Raw genomic sequence first — 14,026 nt, forward strand, 5'->3', positions numbered from 1 at the left:
AACCTGTGCAAATATCAGAAAAGAAAAAAAAATCCCTAATATTCATACTAATGGCGCATCACCCCAACGTGCGCCATTAGTATGCCAATGGATACTAATGACGCATCACCCCACAGTGCGCCATTAGTATGGCAAAGCACATGTGTAAATATCGCCCCCTGGGAGGCACACTAATGGCGCATGTTGGTCTATACTAATGGCGCACCAGTGGTGCGCCATTAATATTTAATACTAGTGGCGTGGTACTAGTGGCGCACCAGTAGTACGCCATTAGTAGGCAAAACTGGTGCGCCACTAGTAGGCCTTTTCCAAGTAGTGCCAGGACCTCCCAAAACAATTCTGGTATCATCGGGAACACTTCCAGAGCTCATTCTCCATTATCTCCTAGTTCTAAAACATCACCACTAGTCGTTAGGCGTGTGATCCTACATGTGCGATAATATGCCGACAAGTCCAGAACACCTTCTGTTCAATAATTATTATTGGGATCTGGACACCCATAATGATTCCCGCATTACCAACGAATTTTATCAAGTGAATATTTTATATCACAAAAAAAATTGCCTTCTCTTTGTGACACATTACAAAACCCGAGGCGAGACTTCTAGTGTATCCACGTGATCAACACTTTGATTACTATACCTTGTTATCCTTGTTACCGGTTTGTACACCTTTCTTGTTTCCGTATTTCTATGTGCCCTTTCTAACACCTTAATCACTATGCTTGGCCAAGCGATGATGGACATTGTAATACCGAGTGGGCCCTGAGTATATATCTTCATCGCCATAGGAGCAAATCACATTCTTGACGTATTAAACACCACAACATACTTTTAGGTATACTCAAAAGTCACCTTTATAACCATCTAGTTATGGGGTGACATTTTGTAGCCCAATGTAATCATCTATCATCCGGGTTTATGATATTCTCATAGTCTAAGGACTTAAGTAAACGTTAAAAGAATAAAAATGTTGACACTTCATACGAAAATACCGACAATGTATTGTCGACGTGATCTCGTACTATTTTGTAAGTTGGGTCTATCCAACATTATAGTTACTCTAACAATGTGTTATAATTGCTTTTCACATTCTTGTTACATCAACGACGCTCATGGTTAGGAAAATAGAACCATCAACAATACGTGATCTAGCCTGGACGCTTGATTAGGGATCTGATTGGTGTTTATCTTTTCACACATGCAAATAGGTTTTTCTACGAATATCACAATAAAAAACTATTGCAATTGTGGCACGAAAATATAAACTTAATTATAAAAATGGAAATAGAAATAATAATAACATTATTAATTCCTTCTAGGGCATATTTCCAACAATTTGGGCGAGGTGGACTGCTCCTATGCCTCCTCCATCCCAAATCCGTTGGGCTCAAGCTCCATGCATGCCTCTGTGTCCTCCTCCTCCGCGCAAGACAAGTGACGCGACGTGCCTCAATGGCGCGAAGTTCCTCGACAGGCCACATCTCCCGCCCGATCTCCACCCGTGGTCAGGCATGAGCATTTTGGACAGCCCGAAAGTATGGGCTGGTTTTAATGGTCCGAGTGGGTGTGTATTTGGTCTGGGCGGTGTCCTGGTAGTCCGCCCTAGCGTTTAGGGGGGAGGGGAATCCGATTCTAGATGCTCTTACGGCCTCATATGGTGTGTCCCACGGACACACCTACGAAAAGAGTCTGATGAGTTTGGATGGTTACCAATACCTACTGTATAAAATAAATCTTCTGAGGGTAAATCATTCTGCACTCCTAATTTTGTCATAACCAAATGTTTGGTGCTTGTTTGGATGGCTGCCAATATATTGATTTGCCCATGACTATTTGGCAACTCTAGTTTAAATTTTAGCCAATTTTAATCAACTCATGGGCAAGAAAAAGCTTGACTAAAATATATGCCAGCCAAATGTATTATAAACATCCAAAACAACCCGCCTAAAGTTATAGACATGGTGCCTAAGAGATTGGTTGTGTATCCTGACTTATCTATACCTAGAAATTTATAAATAAATATATAATGTCTCCATAGCTCTAGTGAGCTATCACTTTATTGAAGCAATTAGAAAAAAACACTTAAATGAAAAAAGTGATTTCGGGAGAGGATGCCGAAGCATACCTCTTTATTCGCAAAATTGACAGGAAAATGGTTCTGTTTCTGAATTTGATAGAAAAACATAACATGGTGATCTACAACTGCGGCTAGTGCAACCAATGTTTATCTTAGGTCATTATGTGTGCCTTTTTTCCACTATATATTGCATTCTAATATGCACATTATCGAATCTTTGTTTATTGTTTGGGCCATTACACTTTTTGAATTTTCGAAATAAAGTGTTGCTTGGAGCTGAAGAGTAAAAAAAACATCACTCCTTACTTAGACCCTCACATATGTAACGAATTAAATGGCTATCCCCCATCATTTAAAAAATACGCAATTACACTTTTTTTTTCACAAAATGCAATGATACATAACAACGGACATGATATCGGCCAAAAGAAAAGTGTGCCTCCTAGGTCCTCACCAATGTTGATTCCCAAGCCCGCAAACTTGAATTGTAACTTTTTACACTTCTGAGATTGCAAAAAACTTGATGGGTATCAAAGCTAATTTATCGACAAATTGGTGCAAAAGGTGTCGGATAACTAGTCACAAACATAGAGCCGGCTCTAGACCAGTGCAATATTGATAATGGGGCCCTCATTAGTTATCCAGTTAGTATGTATTGAAGATATTCAGATATATAATATTAGAGCCAACAAATACAAAAAGTTATGTGTAACATTTTTTTCAACCTAAAAGCTTTTCGCGTAAATTTTGATTTGTTGGGTTCATGTTGAGCGAGTCAAGGTGTGTTGTGCAAGTCACTATTATTTTAGGGGTTGAATTATAGACAGTGGATGGAACCAAGAAAAAAAAGATGATGCGCAAATTTTCACGCATACCTCTTACCAGTGCTAATGTTTGTCAAGTACGTACAAATAAAACATTTTTATACAAACATATCAAAAAAAATTAGATGCATTCCATGTGAGTTGAGCTAAATGATGCTAATCCAAGACCAAATGCATAGTATGCACATGTTGTCAGTTGATTGTAGAACCGAGGAGCATGAAAGACATATTTGAACACCAGAGAACTAGTAAACGAGCAACACAACAGTTCATAGACAAAACAATAATATATATTTTCATAATGTAAAATTTTATATTTATTACGAAGATAATTACCCCTGTATTTAGTTGCACATAATATAGATATGCGTGCATTCTAGAAACCTCATTCACATTTATAGCTTTCTATAATAATATTTAACACATCTGTAATAGACAAAAGGAAACATATGTGTGCAATATCAATTAATCTATGAAGACCTGCAATCTTATTTCTTTTCTCTAATCTAGAACAATCTAGTTAAATTAAAAAAATACATTGTCTCGAAAAAGAGAGCACATCAAGCACTCTGTAAGGCATACTTCATTTTTTGTGGATTGAAAATTTCATGACCAATGTTAAAAAGATTTAATAGAAATAGTGTACCTTAATATTTAGCAATATAATTACACAGTTGCTAACCACAATAAAAACTATAGCGGCAAAATCATACGTGGAGAATATATTTTGTAGTTACAAAGAAGTGCAAAACTTTAGTATAAATTAATGATAGGTTTTGTAACTCAACCATGGTCCACTAATTTACATAACTAGCAGTGTAAACACCGTCGAGTCCTTTGCGGGACCGAGTAGCAATTTATGATAGTAAAACTGAACCACTTTTGAGTCTTCTCACGTCGTATGTGTTTCCTGCCGTTGATTTTCGTTTTTGGCAGTTAGATCTGGCGTTCACTCCCGGTTGGCCACGTCTACTGATTCATAGACCAAATGTCCTAAAGGGCAGCTACTCCCAAAGAAAAATCGGAGCTCTCTGGCTAATTGGGCCGCAATTAGCCCATTTAGTTTCCTCACTCTCTGTCGTAGCGTGAGCGGCATCGAAAAAATGTTCTACAAAAAGTCTAAAAGAAAAGAAACACAAAAGTGACATCTCCTCTCTCGCGATGGCGATTGGAGAACGCCGCTTGGCACCAACTCCCTTGGCTCATACGCACCCCTCTACGCCGGTTGGATTGATCCTGCCTCTCTCCATTATCCAGCCTCCACCGTCAACCTTCATTCTGCACCCCCGATCCCTCTGGACCTCGGCCAAGGGAGAGACCTTGTGTGCCGCCTCTATAGTCGTTGTTGCAGAGAGAGAGAGAGAGAGAGAGAGAGAGAGAGAGAGAGAGAGAGAGAGAGAGAGAGAGAGAGAGAGAGAGAGAGAGAGAGAGAGAGGAGGCGGCATGAACGGAACAACCCCCGCGTGCCGCCTCATTTTTTAGGGGATGGGCTAGGTCCGATCAAAACTTAGTGGAGTAAATATACTCGGCCGGATACTCCTCATTTTTTAGGGATCGGCCAGACATGCTTTAGAGCTTCTTCCTTTTTTTGCTGGTGAGAGATTCTCTAAAGCTATTACTGCTTCCCAATGTACACACATAACGATATACCTCGATTAGAATCACCACGGAAATAAAATGTTGGCAAACATAAAAGAGATATGTTGCATGTGGGAGTTTTGTATTGCCAGGACGTCCTAGGATCGTCACTTATGTCAGATCCGACGGCCAAGGGAGCGGTTGATCCAGTGAAATTATTACCCGACCGGCACCTAGGGCTCACCAAAAAGAAGTGGTAAAAGAAAGATCACAGTATTGCCGGTGTGCCTCTTATTTTTTTGTCTCCGGTGAAGAATTTGGGCGTTTTCGTCGTCCAAATAATTTGGGACCTTTTCCGCCATCCATGCAAAGCATGATGCTCGCATTCTACAGTAGAGGCACCTTCTTCAAGTACAAAGCCCGCAGTAGTTTATTTTAGCTGAGCAAAAGGAAATGTTTGTTGTCTTGCTACGTATGTACGAGTATAGATGTGCGCCGGCCGTTTAGAAACTGATGGGGTACGCCGGCGATTTGTCCGGGTTGAAGAGCCCAAAGTGCTTCTCGATCTCAGCCGGGCCCTTCTTGTCCTCGTTGAACATGGCGAACACGTAGGCCTCGATGGCACTGGGCCTCTTGGGCGTCCCTTGCCCGACATGTTTGATGAGGTTCTGGTTGTACGTCTGCGCGTTGTCCGTTGTCGCCGCCGTGCCGCCGGCCGACGGCCACCCGCTCTCCGACACCACCACGTTGACGCTCCCGGCCCCGGCGCTCTCGAGCGCGGAGTAGAACGTGTCGACGAGGGCGTCGAACAGGTTCTGGTACGCGTTGGCGCCGTCCTGCACCACGGTGCCCGGCGACGTGAAGAGCGCGTAGTTGATGTCGATCTGGGCCTGGTTGTCCACGTACGAGAAGTAGGGGTAAACGTTGGCGAGCAGCGGCGCGCCGGTGGTGGCCAGGTACTGCGCGATGGGTCCCATGTAGCCGGCGGAGAAGGTGCCTTGGGAGGGAGGGTAGCCGGCGGTCACGCCCTGCGACACCGACGTGGACACCTTGATGCCGCCTAGCCCGGCCGCGGAGAGTGCGGCGTCGAGGTTCTGCATGGCCGGGAGGATGTTCCCCGTGTCGCCGCCCTGGTCGCCCACCTCGTTGCCGGCGGCGATGTACTTGATGTTGAGGCCCTGGTGGGCCTGCACGTTGGTCTGGACCCAGGCGGTGGCGGCGGCGCGGTCGGAGGCGAGGGAGGCGAGGTCCTCGTTGGCCACGTCGATGATGAGGTCGATGTTGCTGCCGCTGAGGGCCTGCAGGGCGTCGGCGTCCGGGAAGTAGATGCGCATGCCGGTGATGCCGTTGGACTGGTAGAGCTGCACGACTTCGCTGGCCGAGGGCAGGCCGTCGCCGTTCACGCCGTAGCACACGCCGATGGACTGCACCGCTGTGTGTTTCCAAGAGTGAAACGCGCAACTGGAGTTAGTACTGCCCGATAGCGCACGTACGTACTGCCCGATAGATAATATGAAGGGAAGGGAATTACCTGCAGGAATGGATCCCAGAAGCACTCCAAGAAGGGCCAACGCCACCGAAAACATGCAGGCACGATGCCCTGCCATCTCCGCTAGTACGTCTTCGTGCAACCAAACTCTGCACCAGTAGGGGTACGTACGTGTGTGCGCGTGTTTTGCATGAAATGAACCAAACCTTCACCCCCTATTTATATACGCACAACACAAGCTAGTGTGCAATGTAATTAGGCAGTTTGGCACGGCACGCGGTCGCCGGTGCCAGCTCTTCAGCAGCTTCCGTTTTCCAGCGCTGCTGGCACGGTACGTGGACGTTTGCTAGTCTGGCCTCGTACGTGGAATGGAATACGCGCCAAGGTCACGATCTGGTTCGGCGCAAAACATCGCCCGTAAGCTACGCCCGCGCCGGCGACGGCGAGCTCGTCCACCAATCGTGGCGAGTGCGTACACAGCACTTGGGGGGAAACAGCTGTGCTTCGTCGTCTGCGGCGTGGAATTCCAGTGTACGTAGCATATACGTACATCCTTTTGACCGGACTGAGTTGGCATGTTCTATGGTTGATGGTAATGGTTTTGGAAGCATGGACTCCAGTTCCAGTTCCGGCGCGAACCGAAGAGGAAACCGAGTGGCAAACCACGACAAGGAAAAAAGCAAACTAAACCATCGCTTCCCAAAACTGGTGCAAAAGAAAACACTGTTGGGTCGGACCACTATCGAAGTGATGGGCCGGCCCATTCTTGAAGCCATGGCGAGGGGTATGAGCGATGTGGGCGAAATGAACTTGATTTGACACTATAAGGGCCAAATAGGATTTACCACAATGCAAAAGGAAGAGATCACCTGGGATGAGCCAACATGCCAGAGAGGCATATTCAGGCCCAAACCGAGGCCTAGGAGGGTGTGTGTACCCGCATGCACATTCAACGTGGGTCACGCGTCGGCCTGTACGGCTTCCTGAAGCAGTCGTCAATTGTGAAATAAAAATGCTTAAAAACTGTCAAATGAGAAAAGAAAAAACATGCAATTTTGTGAAGATTAAACAAAATCTATACTAATGTAAAAAAAAGGTATGGGTAGAAATACAACATTAAGTCATTTATCAAAAGGTGGGCACATATTTCTACCCCGCCACTGATAACTCAAGTATTGGGCGCATGTTTGTGCACGCCATTGGTAATTTTAGGCTGATTTACCTGTGGCTGTCAAGTACTAGTGGCAGGCAATTTGGCAGGCCCGCCACTAGTTTTTTGTTGTTGTAATTTTAGGATTTTTGATTTAGGCTTACGGTCCAAACCTTTTTCTACATGAAAGGTGCATCACTGGAAATTACATATAAAATTTTGGCAGTTTTTAAGGTTAATTTGCTATTCTTAGGGCATTAAAGAGATTTCTTGGTAAAAAATGTAGGTAATGCACTTAACAACTTAATTATAGATAGCGGGCCTGAAAAAATGCCAAATTTTGATATGACACATGTAATGGTCTATTTTCACTGTGGAAAAAGTTTTAAGGCCGGCTGAGGAAGAAGTGGTCGCTTCACATATAAACATGGTTCCACACATGGTCTAGTTTGTAAGCAGACTACGTGAAAATTTTGACAAAATATTCTCAAATTTTTACCACGGCCTTTGGTGATCATATTATGACACCATGCCAGGTTTCATGAGTTTTGGGCTTCGTTTGAATTTTTCAAATTAAAATGTCAATAGCCACCATGTTGGTGCCTGAGTCTCAACCACATGGTGTCTTGGACTCCTCTTGTTTCCTCACGTAAGAGCTAAACATACACTAAAGGCCACCAATAATATTTTTCAACCCATTTCTAACAATTATTTCATACATTCAGTTCTGAGTTATATCCATTAAAATGCCTACAAATACATTTAATGGCTTAAATATAACAAACAGACCCCTAAAAATGCCATATTTTCACATGATACATGTAATGGTGTATAAGGGATGTAAGAAAAATTCAAGGCCAACTGACAAGGCAATAGTCACATCACATGTAAACCTTACTCATTCCTTCCCGATACTTGTTTGCTATATTCAAATACAATCTCGAAAATTTATAGCATCATCTATTGGTCATATCATAACACCATTCCAAATTTCATGATTTTCGGGATTTGTTTGAATTTCTTGGAATTGAAATCTAAATAACCACCATGTAGGTGTGTGTCTCACCTGATCTCTAGGACTCATCCTATTTCATTACATAAGGCCTAAAAATACACCACATATCACCAATAATATTTTTTCAACCCGTTCCTAAGGATTATGTCATGTACCTGTAGTTCAAGTTTGAATTGCATCAATTACAAGCCTTGGAATGCATTTAATGTCATAAATATAGCAAACAGACCCCAAAATGCCAAGACATGATACATGTAATGGTGTATGTTGAGTGTGAAAACAATCTCAAGTCCAACCGGCGAAGCACTAGTCACTTCACATGTAAACTTGCACATTCCCTCTTGAAACATAGTTTCTTCCCCAAAGATGCTTCAGTTTCTAAGTGAAGTACATCACAGTATTTCTGTAACTCACTAAAAAATTAAACACAATGCCTCGAGGTCATACCATGACTCTATGCCAAGTTTCATATTTTTCAGACTTCATTTTCACTTAAAAACAAAAATTGTTTACCTCCATTAAATACCTAGAAATTCATGTAATGCCCTAAAAATCGAAACTTAAACCTAAATATTGCCGAAATTTTACATGTAACTTTTAGTGATATACTTACAATATAGAAAAAATAGAGATCTATTACTAAAACACTAATTCTAACATTGAAAAAATGGCAAAACAAAATAGTGGCGGTCCCTAGAAAATGTCCGCCAATGGTAATCACAACTGGTAATGATTATGAGTGGCGGTTCAGAAGGGTTTCCCTTCACTGATAATCAATTACTAGTGGCGAGTGCAAAGATGTGCCCACCACTGATCAACAATACATGCGTAAAATCCCATGGAAGCTCGCCTAACACCTTACATGTCAAAAACCTGACCTAACACTTCCCATCCATCTCTAACCCCCCACCCCCACCCCCAGCCACCGCCCTCACTTGTTGCGCCAGTGCCAAGGACGTGTTGGCTACATCTGCCCTCTACGGCCTGTGTTGTTTTGGCGCGGAGGTTAGACCATTTGCCGACTTCGTGTGGCTCAGTCGCAGCCCTTTGTGGGTGTGTTACTTTGGGTGGCTCCTGGTCGAGGCTAGAATCCACATGCGAGATGTCCTTTTCCGGAAGAAAATCGTCGATGCTACCGGTGCTAGACCATTTGCATTGTCGTCATTTAGACGACAAACCATCCGATTTTCTCCTGCTCCTTCACCGGTTGTTTCTGGGATGTGCTTGATGTTCGTCCTGGACGATGTCGATATTTGGCGGCTCCATATCCTAGATGTCTCGGCCACCGTCTCCCTAGTGACGTATCTTTGCGCTAGTGTGGTTGTGCTACTGGCAACTTTGGAAGCACCAGAACAAAGTTGCCTTTCGCGGGTGGCCTCCAACCAGTGCTTCCCCTTCTCCTAAAAAATTATCGCAACAACGTTGTTCTCTAAAGGCCTTGCATGCTAGCCATCCACCGAGGTGAGATCGACCAATGGCTTGGTTGCTTCCATTTAAATCCTCAAGTGTTTCATGTAACTACCTCCAAGCCCCCTCCCTCTCTTTGTTTCCTTTTTATCGCTTTGCTGTAACAATATCCTAGGATCTGCCCCTTCTTGAAATAAAAATTCAGGTGGGAAATTTCCCCCGGGTGAACTTTCAAAAAAAATGAAGTTACTACAACTTGATAAGATACGTAGCAACAAAAATGATTCAAGTATGATATTGTCAAGTGAGAAGCTATCAACATGTTGCTAGGTAGCAGACAGAGTTGTGAATTTTTCATGAGTTAAGATTGGTAAAAAAATATTTTCTCTAAAACCTTCCACAAGAGGACATTCCCTCCTTTCTTGATAAGTCTACTTTCACAATTCAGAAGAGCAAACTATGAATTATCGCTAAAAAACAATCCATAGTTTGACAGCCTGGACAAAAAAAAAGTCTCCCCCCCCCCCTCCCTGGCTACACAACCCATTTGCCCGAGTTGTCTCGCGCCTCCAGACCCGGCCCCGCCCACGCTATGAAAAGCCGACCAACGGATCTCAAACCTTAGCTGCCATCATTTCCCCTGTATGTTTTCGTTAATGAAAATTGGAAGGGGAAAGCCCTTCTTTTATAAAAAAAAATCATTTCCCCCGTATGTTTTCGTTAATGAAAATTGGAAGGGGGTAGCCCTTCTTTTATATAAAAAAAATCATTTCCCCTGTATCTCCACCCGTCAGCGCTGCCGCCGCATCCCCATCCCGTCCACCCACCGTCGGCAAGAAGCTCCCAGCTGACCAGTTGCGGAGCTCGCCACCGAGGAGCACACAGGGGTTTTGCTCTCATGCGGTAGTGGCGAACCGGCCGTGCCCCGGTCCCTCTAATCAGTGCTAACATCAAACTTAACTGGATGAAATCTTCAAGCACCATCCTCTTTGAACGTACGTACACTGCAAAGTCATTAGCCATTGAACAGTACCGATTCAACATGTCACCAAAGGGAAAACACATTCAGGTTGTTCATACTACATGTGAACGGGCGTCTCTTTGATTTAGTTCTAGTGGAGAATCGGTCTGATTGTGATTTATTTCATAATCCAGGGCAAACACCATCCAAACGTACGGCGGGCCAAGAGACCAATTCATAGGTGCTGGGAAGCAATATTGTGCTCGTCCAGAAACAGAAATCACATGGCCACTCAAATGATATCATATCAGAAACCGCTATAGTAAGAAATGATATATAAACGCAGCAGCACACCACTCAATGCAACATGCACAGCACTTTTCTTATGTTTCCTCTCTAGGGATCAACTCAACTAAACTACAGCATTAACTATTAAGCAACATTTTCACTCGTGCAAGCAAGACCAGCCTATACAATTATTCAAGTCGAGGTCTCGTGAACAGGGGCAGGGCGATACCCTTTAGCTGTCACCGGCGCTAAACAGGGTCAGCAGAGCCATGAATAGATTGATGATGTCAAGGTAGAGCGAGACGGCGGCCCAGACATACTCGTCATACGTTTAACGCTTGATGATGTCGTCCGTGTCGTACACAATGTAGCCACTGAAGATGAGTGCCGCCAGCGCACCGTAGATCATGTGTGAGAGCTTGCCCAGCGGGAAGAGGATCTGCATATTTAGAGAAGCCATGATCAGTATTGACTGATTGTAGAATAGAGAAGCCTGATAAACGGACGGTATCTGACCTGAATGAAACCAAAGACGAGCAACATGATGAGAAGCAAATAAGAAAGGACCAAGGAAGCTGAAGTCCTTGCCCCTCTTTACAGCCCAGAAAGTGTAAGCAGTGAGGCTGAAGACAACCACCGTTGTAAGAATCGCAGCCTCCAAAATGACCTTGCCTGTGCACATGCCGGAATATTTTATTTTAGCGGTTTCTTTATTTCATAATATAGAACGCAAAATTAGCTACTAATTAAATGAACTAATTGCTTTCTTATCATCTCATACATCTCTTTTACCACAGAAACTTTCATGTAAATTTGACCAAACAATAAAGCACGTGCATGCTAAAATCTGACAAGCATATCACAAATGCTTAACTCAGACAAGCATAGCATAAAAGGTGACCAACAGCTACAACTTGGCCCTCAACACAAACCGGGAAAATGCATCAGCTACACTCACATGGGTTGCCTAACATTTGCATGGCCATGGCATATTGGCAGCAACTATCCAATTGCCATACATGGTGACTAACATGCTTACTAGTCATGCACGTGTAATGAATTGACACAACGAGAGGGGCATTAGAAGACTCAAGAACAAGCCAGAATCTGCGGGCAAGAACAGAATTCATGGTGTGGGAAGAGAAATACCGCTAGTAAAGGCACATGTCATGCCCACAGAGAAGCTGATGGCCACTGTGAAGACGCCGAGCAGCAGCAGGTTGACTGGGTGTTTCTGACGGTAGCAGTACAACAGGCACAGCACTGCATAAAAAAAGTTAACAAGCATTTTAGCAACGGGCACAGCAGCACTGCAACTCACAAAGCAACCACGTCCGATCCCATTCTAGTAAAGAAATACTAGAGTACATGTTGCAATTCACTGCAAAACTAAGAGTACATGCTGCGATCCATAGCTTTGCGGGGACGCAACGGCATCCAAAGGTAATTCAGAGCAGAGCACGCAAAGGGAAAGCTATCTAGTCCTGTCCTCTCACCAAGCCCCTCAAAATTTAACGGCCACAACTTTCCCTTCTTGGAAATGCAACAGTAGTGAATGGAATATATTCGAGACGCTCGCAGCGAAGGAAACCCTATAATCGGACGGATCGAAACTGCAGCGACAAATTCGTAACAGAAAATATGGTGCTAGTTTGAATTCTCACCGATGAAGGGGAAGATGAGGATGGAGATGTAGAGCCCGAGGCCGGCGTAGGAGGAGACGAAGAAGTGCGGGATGGCCCGGACCTTGACGACGACGGCCGCGACGACGGCGGTGAGCAGAAGATGCAGGGAGAGGATGACGTAGATCTTCCGGATGAGCGCCCAGCGCAGCTCGGGGCTCTCCGCCATCCCGGGGTACAGCACCTGCGCCGGCGCCGTGGCAATGCCACCGGACGTCCCCGCCTCGATGTCGCCGCCCTTCTGGTGCCCGGACATCTCGCCCCGCGATGCGATGACCAGGGAAGCAGCCTTTGGAGGGTAGGGTTTTCGCGGGTGTGGCGGAAGGGGAGGAGCAAAGCGAATGGTGATGGCGACAAGGATGATGCGCCGAGAAGGCTCCACTCCTCGACTTATATAGTGAGATGAGATGAGACGGAGCGTATGACCTGCTGGGCAACGAAGATGCAGGGCGGTGGGATTGCTTCGCGGCTCCTTCTTGGAAAAGTGGGGTTTACGTGGTTCCGTACGTTGGTAGAAGGACAGAGGCAATCCTTGTGTGGAGAGAGACAGAGTTTGCATGGTGATTTCTCGAGCGGTTTCGAATCTGTGTTGGTGGAGAGGGACGTTGCATTGGGGGTCCGATTGACACGTTTCAGTCGTTGCGCTCTTGACGCGCGTGAGCACACTCGATGTCTATGAGGTTTTTCTTTTTGAAAATTTTCAGGGTTTCTTCTTTACATGGGGCCTGCAGAGTTTTTTCTTTCTTCAGGGAAAACTCTACTGAGTTTTATTCATTAGCTCGGATGTTTAAATATCCTCAAAAGAAATAACTCGGATGTTCAAAGGAGGAGTATGAGATGGGCATGGAGGGCATGTAGGAGGGGGTGGAGAAGGCGTTGGGCATGGAGGCCGAGCCCGGCGGCTTTCGCATGGACAAGCGGAGGCGAAGTTCCAACATGCCCAAGCCGCGTAGGCGGCAGCGCAGTTCGAGGTGAAGCAAGCAGCAATCCTCAACTCGACCCAATCCGAGCAGGAGGTGGTGACGAACCTCCGTCGTATCCATCTCGCTGACATGAGGCGGGAACAACTCTCCGTCAACAAGGACGACAAGTAAAAGAAGCCGGAGCTGCGCCCCGCCACAAATGACCACGACGCCGCCCGTCCGGCCGGCATGGGGGTCATATACGTCTCCAACGAAGAGTGGAAGTAAGATAGTTTCAATTCGAATGGACCTCGTTTTATCTATTTATGATGTTGAACGTATGTTGAATTTTAGGTTGCCTGGATTCGTATGGAAATAGGGGTTTGCATATGAGGGGTGTCGTTGCAGCGTCCAAAAAATGAGGGGTGACAAGCTCTGTTCCACGAACCCGTCGGACATATAGGGCGGGGGGCATATTTGAACATTACACGGTTGTAGATGCTCTAAAAGTTTCACACTTTCTACGGTTATAATTTGTTATTTCTAGGGCATTAAGTTTCTAGGTATTTATTGGAGGTAAATGCCCCTAATGGCCTGAATATAGATAGCGGACCCCAAAAAATGACAAATTTTGAAATTTCACGCATAATA

The 14,026-nt window shown here is 44.9% G+C and overlaps 1 protein-coding gene and 1 pseudogene across 1 annotated transcript; both read right to left on the bottom strand.

The window, feature by feature from the left end:
* Positions 1-4,738: 4,738 nt before the first annotated feature.
* LOC123080634 (glucan endo-1,3-beta-glucosidase, acidic isoform) lies at positions 4,739-6,195 on the bottom strand. The gene is made up of 2 exons (XM_044503562.1): positions 6,013-6,195; positions 4,739-5,913 (listed from the first exon to the last, which is right to left on the bottom strand). Exons 1-2 carry the CDS (start codon positions 6,086-6,088, stop codon positions 4,985-4,987), a joined length of 1,005 nt encoding a protein of 334 aa, XP_044359497.1. The 5' UTR covers positions 6,089-6,195; the 3' UTR covers positions 4,739-4,984.
* Positions 6,196-10,749: 4,554 nt separating this feature from the next.
* On the bottom strand, positions 10,750-12,787 carry LOC123075586 (protein LIFEGUARD 2-like; annotated as a pseudogene).
* Positions 12,788-14,026: the final 1,239 nt, after the last annotated feature.

This window comes from Triticum aestivum, chromosome 3D (assembly GCF_018294505.1).
Source record: "Triticum aestivum cultivar Chinese Spring chromosome 3D, IWGSC CS RefSeq v2.1, whole genome shotgun sequence".
Lineage (NCBI taxonomy): Eukaryota > Viridiplantae > Streptophyta > Magnoliopsida > Poales > Poaceae > Triticum > Triticum aestivum.

What these genes read in the sequence shown, in the direction of transcription:
- LOC123080634 (XM_044503562.1), bottom strand. Translation starts at nt 6,088, where the DNA reads ATGGCAGGGCATCGTGCCTGCATGTTTTCGGTGGCGTTGGCCCTTCTT. An exon ending in TCTGGGATCCATTCCTGCAG is followed by an intron (nt 5,914 to 6,012) that starts GTAATTCCCTTC and finishes GGAAACACACAG; the next exon opens with CGGTGCAGTCCATCGGCGTG.